Source organism: Hippichthys cyanospilos, chromosome 7, assembly GCF_059441005.1.
Source record: "Hippichthys cyanospilos isolate Australia breed blue-spotted pipefish chromosome 7, RoL_Hcya_1.0, whole genome shotgun sequence".
NCBI classification, from domain to species: domain Eukaryota; kingdom Metazoa; phylum Chordata; class Actinopteri; order Syngnathiformes; family Syngnathidae; genus Hippichthys; species Hippichthys cyanospilos.
This window is the reverse complement of record NC_142375.1, coordinates 6,108,309-6,120,349: the sequence shown is the minus strand read 5'-3', so window position 1 is coordinate 6,120,349 and position 12,041 is coordinate 6,108,309. Positions and strand designations below refer to the sequence as shown.

Genomic DNA, 12,041 nt, shown 5'->3' with positions numbered 1-12,041 from the left:
GGTTCCATGGTGTAATGGTTAGCACTCTGGACTCTGAATCCAGCGATCCGAGTTCAAATCTCGGTGGAACCTGCGAGTACTTTTCCACCCTGTCGTAGGAATTGATCAGGATAATCGTGATTGAAGCCTGAGCGGACGTTTTGTCTGCGCTACTTCGTTAGAACACAAGAGTCAAGTTTGCCCAGTCCATGTTTGAATCAAACCAAAACCAAAGGTTCGGTTCCCTTGGGCTGCTTTACTGTTTCGAATTTAGCGTTCCCCAATGCATGTAGCAAAGATCAAAAAGCCAACGTTGCATGACTTATGTAGCCATGCTAAATTATCATAATGTTAAATCAGTTATAATTACCATTTTCAAATTGTTGAGAATTGGAAATCATTAACATGATCGGTCTTCACATGCTGTTACAATCAAAATTTAGTAGTTCCAGGTTCCAAGTAAAATGAGGAAACTGGCAATAATGTCCTTGGGTCATTTTTACCCGGAGCGCATTTCATCCAAACATGACCAAATGTATATAACCCAAATCCAACGTTTTGTTTTAACCTGTGATTGAAGTTAATTTCTCAAGAACAGGAATATGTCACAAGGTCAATATGACCGGAAGATGTGTGCATTTATACGGACATGCCAAAACTGTTATTACATCCTTGGTCAATTAGAGCTGAGGTCATGTGTAATTATCCAAATGCCTCAGGAATGTTTTGTGTCTGCAAACAAATCTTGTATTTTTTTTTTCTCCCTCCACAGAAACAGCAATAATATTATATTCATCATTTGGACCAGGGCTTTGTTATGAGAGTTGAAAAAGAAGAAAAAAAAGATATATATATTTACACACACACACCCACACACACACACACACACACACACACACACACAATAGTTAATGGTGGTTTGTTGGTTATACCTAAACCAAGCAGAGGAACTGAAGAACTACATTCAACATTTACTCTACCTTTCAAATGCGTCAGTTTGACCCACAACATAACGGAAGAGATTCCAGACATTAAATCCCTGATACTTAAGTATCAATTTAATACTTAAGTAAAGTATCTGGGATTTAATGTCAGGCCTCTTTGGAAAAAAAACATGAAAATACATCCCTGGCATTAAATGAGTTAAAAATCAGCTTATTTTAAAAAATGATATTATGGGTGTTATTATGATATTATGGGACTTCTTAACGTTAGTCACAGGAGGGCTTCATTCCACGAGTATTACCCTCTAAGCAACAACAGACACATTTAAGGATTGCACCACTCCCCACATTTTTAATGGCGCATTCTGCACCAAGCCAACATCTATAACATAGCACGGAATAACATAGAAATGACGCCCAATGTCGACCAATAAGTGGCATGTTTATCTCCACCTCATAGACGGATGTTTTTGTGTACGCTTTTACAATGGAGATAACTAAAGAAAACTGTGGAAAATAAATGACCTCAGGTAATCAGCGGATCAAAATAAAGACTAGTCAAAATATTTAATATACAAAAATATTTGTGACATGTTAGAAAGAGTCTCAGTATCTTCAACTCTAAGGTTTCACAGTCGCTCGAGATAACTTAGCAAATGTGAAAATCTCATTGCTTGTTGTGCCGTTTCTTTCATGCCTCGGGCCCCTTCTGGAGGGAAATTTAACGTGTATTCCTGCAAGGGAGAAAAAGCGTATAGAGTGAGTGGACAGGACCTATAAGTTCAAATGACAGGTTGAGTGTATGTAACATACAAATTTTCTTCACAGCTCATTTGGGAAAAGAAGAAAACATTTTAACAATGTGCACAAAAAATGAAGAACTAACCATTCATATTCAAAGTTTCTCTTCATGGATTCAGAACGCATCTGTCATCATTTGTAATGTGTCTCAGTAACCCTAAATAATGTTCAGAAGGTCTAGTGGGCTTTTTCTCACATTTTTGAAGAAGGTTACATCTGTAATATTTAAAGCTGGGCAATGATATCCATATATTGCAATGCAAAGTGACGCAATGTGTGTATTATTATGTCGCGTATCAATTTAACGTGCTTTATTTTCATCATAACAAAGAAATTAAATCAAATTATTACTATCAATTTCTTCTTGTTTTGTCTTTTTTTTAAATGTCACAGATCTTGACATGTTCCGTTCATGGTTTAGGAGCAAAAATGGCTGACCAAAATGAAGTCAAAGAGTACAAAGTTGTGCCCAATAATCCATCTGGAATCATTTCAAACAAACTGGTTATTCAAGCGATAGAACGACGAATTCAACAACTCACATGCGCCATCAACATCCAGCCACAACAAGCGCACCCAAAGTGGAGACCAGCAAGGCAGACCATAATATGGAAATTAAAAGTGGCAACAGCAGTCACGTGAGTCAACCATCTATAGCAGACTTGTTTAACCCCTGGGTGTCCGGGGATTTTTCACGAGCCTGGCCTTAAATTTGGGCAGGCTTTGAAAGGGTCATAACATTGTCAAATGTAAATACTGTTTATATTTACTTTCAACACCTCAAAATGTTGGCATCAGCCCTATCCATATACACGTGTGTGTATTATTATATATATATATATATATATATATATATATATATATATATATATATATATATATATATATATATATATATATATATGTGTTGGTGTAAAGACTATACCCTCATGGAGAAAGGATGTCATCAAAAAAAATCTAAATGAAAATGCTGGACTGTGAAGACTAGAGAGAAAGTAAACCTGCAGTTCATTATGAAAAAGTTTATAATTTTTTTTATTTATTTAAACAGATCTCTCCTGTAATCTCAAAAGAGGACATTTTATGTTTAATATTTTTCCGTGGACAAACATTTATTTCTAATTCAGTGCTCATGTTTCCTCTGAAAACTGTTGAGTCCCCAGGTCTCGTAATACGAAAAAAACTATGGGTCCCAACAGAAATATTTGGAAAGTTAAACTGATGTCCTCTATTATTTCAAACTGCATAATGCACTGGTGAGTATTGCTGACAAGTCTGTGGCGTGAAAATTAGGTCAAATTTGTCGGTGGCCTGTTGCTGTTAACATTGTTGTATGTGTGGAGTATGCGTAAGACAAGACCTTTCCTTCTGGAAAGGTTGGCCAGGAGTAGCCTATACTAACGATGGGTTATCGGTTGCATCAAGGCACCTTATCTGGATCAAACACATTGAAAAATTCAGTCGAGCTCTGGTTGACAAAGGGAACGCTTACTTATGAAATCTGTCTGCTGCCTCGGGTTCAAGTATGACCACTTCTTCTTCTTCACTGTCAGATATCTCAACCAAATCTCCTGAAAATAAAAACAAATCATGAGCTCAGTTCTTTCTTTTCTTGCTATTACAAGACGGAATTCCAGCAGAATGAAGAAATAAATCTTCCCTACCCTCTGCTTGTTGTCCTTTCCCTACTTCCATCGTTGTTTCTTCATCTTCATCACTGCTGCGAGCTTCCGCTTCATCCTGGTCATCTTCCTCAATTTCCCAGCTGTTCTGAAGACCTTGGCCTACCTGGCCCATGCCTGGGAGAGGCACGACGAGTGCTTGACTTCTGGTGTTGGTTTGTTAAAGTTCCACAATGGTAAAAATAGAAGCAGAAACAAACGGCAACACTTGATTTTCACATTTGATATAAGATACGTCTGTGGCGGGGCCTCGGCTTTCAGGACAATGTCACTGGCTCGTTCGGTGGCATTTGTCGTTTCCACTGCCGTCTCCTCCTTTTTTAGAGCAGTTATTCGCCCTTGTGGCATAGATTCAGCAAAGCCGCATTTTCCACCTGCCTTCCTGGTAAGCATTATTACGGAATTTGTTCGCCCAGATCTTCCACCGTTTGATGTTCAAGTATGTTGGTGTCAACTCACCGGGCACTTTTGTCATTTTCCAGGGCTTTGGCGATGAGTTCTGTGATTTCTGACACTTTGACGCTTGCAATTTTACTACATCTCATTACCTTCAATGCCAAAAATAAAAATTGCTCAAAGGACAAGTGGGAGAGTTGAAACTCAAATTCCAGAGAAAAAAAAGAAACACATTTACCTGCTCTTTGAGCAACATGATGCCACCGCTTGACTGGATGGAGCAGATTTCCCTGTGCTTGTTCATTGCAATCATCAGCAAGCCATCCATCACACGCTCCTCCCGTTCACTTGGGTCTACAAGCAGATAGGTCCTGCGTAGAAAACAACAGGTCCAATAAGTAATGTATACAACCTGGGCTTCACTATGTTGCTGCATACTCAGCCGTGAAGGCAACACACAAATGCTAGTGTGTGTGTTAGAGAACTACTTTGTTGAAACACGCTCTATAAAATCAGTGAATTTCTTGACATTCATTTAGTATGTTGCATATTCTAAAGATACAGTAGTCATAAATTGTGTTCATGAACATAAATATTATAGAAACAGTGGTCAGGTGGAACTAAAGAGTAACCTATGTTTTTGTTTTTAAAGTGAACTGATTTTAAACTTTGCCATGTTAGTGGATTGCTGACAAATGTGTTTAATTGTTTACAAGCTTATGTTTAGAGAGGTTACTTCACAGATTACTTATTGTCATTTCTTCTCTTGTGGAGCTGCTACCGTTTACACAGTAAGACACATGAAAAGATTAATGGAGGCCTTATATTGTGCTGTATAGTTTTATGAATGATTGACTTAATTTGAGGAGCAATTTTGTAATTTTGCAGATAATTTTTTTGGGCAGGTTAATTTTAGGGACCTGAAGCATTTTTTTTCATTAAACAATAATAAAATGACAGGGCGGTAGAGTGAAAGAGTGGTTAGCATGTCTGCCCCACAGTTCTGAGGTCCCCAGTTCACCTCCTGAGTGGAACCTGCTTGTTCTCCCTATGTCTGCGTGGGCCTTCTCCAGGTACTCCGGCTTCCTCCCAAAATCCCAGAAACATGCATGGTAGCTACTGTATATTGTTCATTCATTATTAGAGAAGGACTGGCCTAAAGATAACTGGCAATGTTGGTAGTTACTGTAATGCTGTGCTTCTCAATTATAGTTTGCCAAGCCCCCCCTCTCAGGAAAGAGTTTTCGTCCCCCCTCGTGGCATGTACGATTAGTTAGCTCGTCTGTTTGGCATGTAAGAAACTTTCGTGGCACATCTCTCCGCAGTATAGCTTTTCTTGTGGGGGGGGGAGAGCAAAGCACCGAGGGCGCAAAAGATGAAGCGCGAAGTAGCGAGGGAATAATACATATCACGATTTGGAACGTCATAGTAATTTAAAACGGTCCAAATTCTTCATTTCCACTTATGCGTCCTTTGGCTAAATGGGCAACTGCAGCGTGCAGTGGGAGCCTCCTCTCATTGTTTATCATACATGAGTCCTCTTCGGCTGCAACAGCCAACCACAGTGTACGCTTTCTTGTTTGTCTACCTCAGCACCACTGTTTGTCTGCTTCTGCAGCTAACTACCACGGATAAGGTGGCTAACATGTTTATGCTACTTTCACGGAGCGTTTTCGTTATATAGCTTGAGGTGGGACGCAACCAGTTTATCGAGTTAAAGTGTGGGTCAAAAAGGCAAACCGATCGAACTTTGCCCCCTTGTCTAAACAAACATAGTCGGCTGTCTGGGAAGTTTTTGGCTATCTAAAAGAAGCAGGCGACATTACGAGTGAACTACGAGCTTGCAGCGAGCGAGCGCAAGAGAGCGCGACAGGCAGACAGAGCGAGTCTGTTTGTGTGAGCATGTGCGTGGGTGAGGGGGAAAATATATTCTGGTCAACATGAAATGACAGAATTCGCATTGTGCTATTAATTAATACAAAGTGGTTGAATAACTGCTTTAAAATAAACTACCATCCATCAATAATTTAAAAGTATACAAAATTGTTGTGCAGTTATATTTATATACAATTTTATACTTAGTGTCCATACTTCACTTTAAATTGGATGTGTTAAAACAGGAAGAATTCATGTTTACATTTATTGGTGGGCAAAACTTGTTTGATTTTATTTACCTATTTATTTAATTTAGCATGGAAAATGTTGTCATTGTAACAAATGCTGTATGAAAAAGCTTGTTAGAAATCGAACCTTTTTATAATATATAAAACGGCTATTTTTAGCCAAAAAGATTTTAAAATGACATATTTTAGAGTTGTAGTTTTAATACCGTGACATTTTTGCTCCAGGCTATCATACAGTCAGATTCTGATATCGTCCCATGTTTAGATGGCCTTTATTTCTAAGAGGGAATTAGGTATGTTAAAATGCGAAAAGAAAAGCAAAACGTGTTTTGAATTTTCTGAAAGTTTTACTTATTTTCTTTAAAAAAAAAGAGGGGGGGGGAATCTTATTTGTAGGTCTGCCCCTCCAAGATCAACACTTAGTATGTCCAAACAATAAAAACAACAGTAAAACAAAATCCTTCATCACCCAATACTGCAGTGGCAATCTGAAAAGTGTATTTTGGTATCCTAGTGAAATGCTTACAATATTATTCCATTTTTGCTGCAGCCTTACCCTTGCTGGAAAAAGGCAAAGCTGACACTGATGGGCATGTGGTAGATACTAAGAGGAATGGGATCTCTTTCTTCTGGACTATACTGGAAGAGCAAAAACAATCACTTACAGCATATGCAGAGTAGGAAACAATGATCCTGAGAATAAATTATTATTTACAGGTAACTCATGTGAAAGCAGAAAGGGTCATATATGACAGGACACTGACAATCTTTTATCCGATTGTTCATAATAAATCAATGTAAACTGTCATGGCTTTTACCAACTTACCACAGTGACTTCATCTCCCTGGACGCCAACATCAGGCCGCCTGAAGTGGCACAGAGCGGCAATAGCGGCAATGCTGGCAGCATCCATCAGGTTCCCATCATGATTCAGCATGTGTACATCCACCCGAATTTGCCATACCTGGTCAGACAAAAGTAGCCTTGTCACCATCGCCGCAGAAATGATAAGTGTGTTTTACGTTTCAACTGTCGAGGTTCACCTTTTCTCCGGACACCACACACAAGGACTCCAGATCGATGCATTTGGAGTTCCTTAAGCATCTCTCCAGCTGTCGGTTTAGCTTCACTGACAATTCCGACTGCCTTCAAAGAAACAAAATCATGAAACAGTTGTTTTCTTTTACTCGAGTAATTTAATGATAAAATTCCTTTCTTTCTACATCAGCTGCTACAAAGAAATATACACGCTTACTTGACCATAATGCAGTGTTCTCTGACTGTTTTTTTTTTTGTGTTAACATCATTGCTACTTGAAAATGTGCATGATCAGATTAAGGTGACACAATAAATTGCTGCTTTGGTCTGGTGGCTGAACGTCTATTTTGTAGTGATGAAACCGATAGTTAACGTATGTGTATTTTTTCATCTTCAAAAGATAAAGTAAGTTTTTTGTCTCATTACCTGCCCTGTTCAAATGCAGGTGAAGCCATGGGTGACAGCTCAATATTGAAGAACATGATTCCTTCATTTGGTCGGTTCTCTTTGGGGGTCACCAGCTCACAGGACACCTGGGCCATTACCCTGTAAAATAACAAGTAAAGGTAGCCAAAAAAGAGCTGAGTGAGTATTAAACAAAAAGGAGACGGAGGAAGACGTTATCTAAGTACTGATTTTGAGTTTAAACTGCTACTTTACAGTGTCGGTGTCAAGTTGAAAATATGATGTGTCCTTAACATGGAGGCAGGTTCAGTCTGTTGAAGATGGGGCATGTTGCAGTAGGCAATATGATTTTTAAAAATATTGTTGGGCATTTATTCTTATTTTTTTCATATTTTTGTGCATTCATACTTTTTTATACTACGTAGTGCCTATATTTCAGTTTAGATTAGACATGTTCAATCATAAACAATTCATGGATATGTTTATTTGTGAGCAAAACAGGTTATGCTCACCAATAAACTTACTAAAAAGGGTTGTTTGGATTTTATTTACATATTTATTTAAATTTAGCATGGTAAATGTTTGTTATTGAAACTAATGCTGTATTGTATATTTTGTCTGGAAATAAAACCGTTTTCCTAATGTTGAAAATGGCTATTTAGCAAAAAAGATTTGAAAATTACACATTTCAGAACAATAATTTCAATACCATGATACAGCGATACCGTGATATTTTTGCTCAATGTTATCATACCATCAGATTATCAGATTTTACCATGCCTAGTCAGTAAACGTCTGCACAATTAATGCACCATCTTTTTACAAATGTTCAAGTTGTAAATAGCATATATCCAAATGAATTTATTAATTTCATATCATACCTTTAACTACACATTGAGGAACATTTTAATTGAGGAAATAGACAAAATCAAACTACGGTGGCATGATTCCTGTAATTGTTGCAACCCAACACTTATTCCAAATAATTTAAATGGCTATCAAGGTTTGCGTACATATTAAGAGAATTGAAAAAAAAAATCAACCTTTTGGAGATGGAGCACATGTTGAATTCCCTTCTTTTTCTTAAGTTCAGTATTGTGTTTAAGTTGGAATAGCATTTTTAGAAACATTCTTATCGTGGACCATCGTTCACCTGGTTTTGCCTAGTTCGACGAAACAGCATCCAAAGTCAGTCCCAAAAATGATCTTTGCTTTCCTGTAGTCATAGGTCTCTCGTCCATCCAGGCGCTGCAAGGAGGCAATGCTACATCAATTAAGATCATTAAGATTTGCAGTAAAATACACACAGGACACGATACTACAACACAGTGGACATTTCAATCATGCAATGTTTTTTTAACCTCAAACATAAAAGAAAGATTTTACATTAAAAAATATATAATTTTACTATTGAAATGTTTGATTTTCTTTAATTAAACATATCCAAATGATTTGACCACGACCAGACCGCGTATACAAAGCGAAGCCGCAACATCCATCCATCTTCAATAGTCGCGTATCCTCACAAGGGTCGCGAACTGGCAATATTTACCTTTTTTTGTTGGATGGCTTTAAGCAAGAAATCCCGCTCGCAATTTGACAAAGGCGTCTCCTTCATTCTGCTTAATTCGTTTATTCTCTATGTTAAAACTTGGACGTTCACGAGTGGCACGCAAGCGTCGTTTTTATTGTGATGAACTTTAACCCGGAAACTTTACAAAATGCACGTCACATTTAAATGAGTCCGGCTTTTCGTGTTTGCGTTTATATTTCAATTACTGTTCCGCGTCCTAAAAATTGTCTGGTTTGCCATGAATCGATTTTACATAATAAATAAAATAAAATAAAAATCTGTGTTCCATGTTACTTAATTTAACCATTGCCTATCTGATGATAAGCTGCAGACACTTGAATAAAACAAGGCAAAAATAAAAGTAAATACAAAACAGGATAACTACAATGTTATATTGGTAAACTCCACGCAAATGAAACAGAAAACATGCAATGAATACAAAATATTAATAAATCTTAGATACGTTTCTTAATTCAAAATATCCGTGACCATTGCAAATTTTTTCAAGCCTTGTTAAATTTTCTTGAAACATACATTATGCACTCTGCAAACACTGTACAAGGATGCAGTCTACTGTAGTGAACAAAGGAAGGCGAAGAAATTGGGGACAGAGTGGCACAAGAATGCAGTCTTTTCAGAGACATGCCAAGTCACTAAACTAGGCATTCTGATCAACATTACATTTGGAGAATATGAATTAAGCAGCAAATGTTTACCCATCGCCAGGCATGGTCATTTTGCCACTTGCTGTCGGCTAAAAATGCTTCCAACCTAGGGTGTTCGCTGCCTACCGCGCAAAAATGGCTGGGATAGGCACGAGCAAGCCAGTGACCCTGCTGAGGATAAGCGACTGTAGAAAATGGATGGATAGATATATATTAGAACGATGTCAAAATGCTTCATTTAAGGTTCAAATTTACACTTGCTTGAGTCCCAGAATAAATGGGATTTTACTGCACAAAATATGAAATTGGAAATGAATTTAAAGGACAATCAGTAGTATTTATTGATGAACAAAAAAGTTGTTCATTTAAAAAAAAAAAACCACTAAAACTTTCAATAACATGCAACAAAATGTGTTCAATCCCCCCCCTATCTTTTTTAAAATATATATTGTAGGTTTAGTAATGGCTAATTATATTACATGGCGCACCGCTCAGACAGGAGGCTGCCATGTTTCTCCACCATCTTTAATTAAGCTACGGCTAGTCGATGGAGGGAAACTTTGCAAATGTAATTCAAAGCCGAATTTACTGTGTATGTCAATTGCAAATAAATAAATAAAAAAATACAAAACTGTGATAAGAGATTTTATTTTATCTCTCAATTGATTAGTTCTTGATTAGAACTACTACTGTACACACAAAAGAATCGATCTCTGTGAGTTTGCCAAGTATTTTTCATTAAGAAGGAAGGAATTAAATAATTGTAAATTTCAAAAACTTGCAAATGGATGTGTTCTTAATATTCAACAGTATGTTTTAAATACGATCATGGATCTAATTATCGTTAAATTATATTATGTGGGGGGTGGCACGTCTCCGAAGGTGGCCAAGTTTGTTTTAGCTATGGACAATGGTAAATGCAGCACCAGCAGCACCTCCTACTGTCCGTAATGAAAAATGGTCTAAATCTTACACACTCTCCTTTTATACTGTACTGGCCACAAAAAATTCATGAGAGCACGCAAAGTGCGTGAAAAAAAACAACATATTTTGCACTTATTTATTATAGAAAACAGTTTTTAAAACCATCAATCATATTATTGTATGTTGCTGTCTAGATCTTTGAATAACCACCTACCATATACTGGGGTAATGCATCTGGCCTACTTATGGACTTTACTCTCGACTTCAAACCATTATAGATAAAAGCAAAAAAGAAGAACAATGAATCTTTTTGTATCTTTTTGGGCTTATATCTTTTAAGTACAAAAACCCAAATTTAAAGGTGTTGAAAGGATATGAATAAGACTAGATGATGTTGGAATCGCGTTGAGTGATTGAATGCCTTGAATTGGTGAAAATTTTAAATATTAAAATGGAAACACTGAAAAAAAATCATAAAAAATGGAAAAATAATAATTACATTTTTTTGTGAATACTTAAAAATGCAGAAAAATAATTCTCATCAATTATTATATAATGATTATAAATGAGGAATTATTACAATATTAAACAGCATGAAAAATAATAAATGAGCTTATGTCAAATTTAATAAGGTGTTAGTTAAATGTTTAGTTCACTGTCATTTCACCCAATGTAAATCATTAGGACCTTTTAGGATAGAAAATAAAGATTAGTGGGAAAACCACTTTACCAAGTAGCCTTTCAAAGAGCCAGCGATAATTTCCCAGTTGAGAATGAATGGAATTGTCTCTCCCATTGGAAATGAATGTGGAATTAGTTAGAAGAAAAATTCTTATGGAAGAATTATGGAAAAAATATCTGCAATATCGGAATGATCCCTGAGGCTAAACAAATGAGGTAAATGTTGGGAATGTGAAATCCAAAAGCTTTAAATGTGAAATTTCTAATCAGCCATTATAAGTGAATGGGACTGTTAATTTGAAAAAAAAAAAAAAATGCAATGATGGCAAAAAATCTGCAATATGTGTGTGAATCAGTGTATGGGAAAGTTGGGACCGATCCCTAAAGCTAAACAAATTAGATAAATGTTGTGAATATGAAATCGGAAAGCTTTAGAATGTGAAATCTGACAACTTTAAATATAAAATGTTGGCCATTATAAGTGAATGGGACTGTTTATTACAAAAAAATATGGTCTTTGCATGTGAATAAATTACCATATTATTTAGCCATGTGTGTATTTCTTTTGTAGAGTGAATAAAGTAGCAATAGAAAGTACCATAGAAAGTTCAACGTGTGCTTTTAAGTGATTTTATTCTTTTTCTATTGATGATATTTTTCCTGGGGCACAGCAGATCTATACTGGGGCACATGACACCGGTGCCTCTGAAACACCACTGTAGGCGATCTTCAAAATCACCAGATGTTGCTCGAGTTCACTAAAAAGTACTGATTTTGCCTTTAAAGGGACAATGTGTAAGATTTAGACGGTTTTTCATGAGGAATAGCAG

General features: G+C 36.7%; 1 protein-coding gene and 1 non-coding gene across 2 annotated transcripts; one reads left to right on the top strand and one right to left on the bottom strand.

Moving 5' to 3' along the window:
- On the top strand, positions 1-72 carry trnaq-cug (transfer RNA glutamine (anticodon CUG)). The gene has a single exon. It is a non-coding gene; the product is annotated as a tRNA-Gln (tRNA).
- Positions 73-1,475: 1,403 nt separating this feature from the next.
- exosc9 (exosome component 9) lies at positions 1,476-9,071 on the bottom strand. The gene is made up of 12 exons (XM_088419680.1): positions 8,921-9,071; positions 8,522-8,616; positions 7,390-7,509; positions 6,969-7,071; positions 6,752-6,889; positions 6,482-6,564; positions 4,041-4,173; positions 3,866-3,954; positions 3,642-3,788; positions 3,389-3,552; positions 3,217-3,295; positions 1,476-1,657 (listed from the first exon to the last, which is right to left on the bottom strand). Exons 1-12 carry the CDS (start codon positions 8,984-8,986, stop codon positions 1,645-1,647), a joined length of 1,230 nt encoding a protein of 409 aa, XP_088275806.1. The 5' UTR covers positions 8,987-9,071; the 3' UTR covers positions 1,476-1,644.
- Positions 9,072-12,041: the final 2,970 nt, after the last annotated feature.

What these genes read in the sequence shown, in the direction of transcription:
- exosc9 (XM_088419680.1), bottom strand. Translation starts at nt 8,986, where the DNA reads ATGAAGGAGACGCCTTTGTCAAATTGCGAGCGGGATTTCTTGCTTAAA. An exon ending in AAGCCATCCAACAAAAAAAG is followed by an intron (nt 8,617 to 8,920) that starts GTAAATATTGCC and finishes GCCTCCTTGCAG; the next exon opens with CGCCTGGATGGACGAGAGAC. An exon ending in GAAAATGACAAAAGTGCCCG is followed by an intron (nt 3,789 to 3,865) that starts GTGAGTTGACAC and finishes AATGCTTACCAG; the next exon opens with GAAGGCAGGTGGAAAATGCG.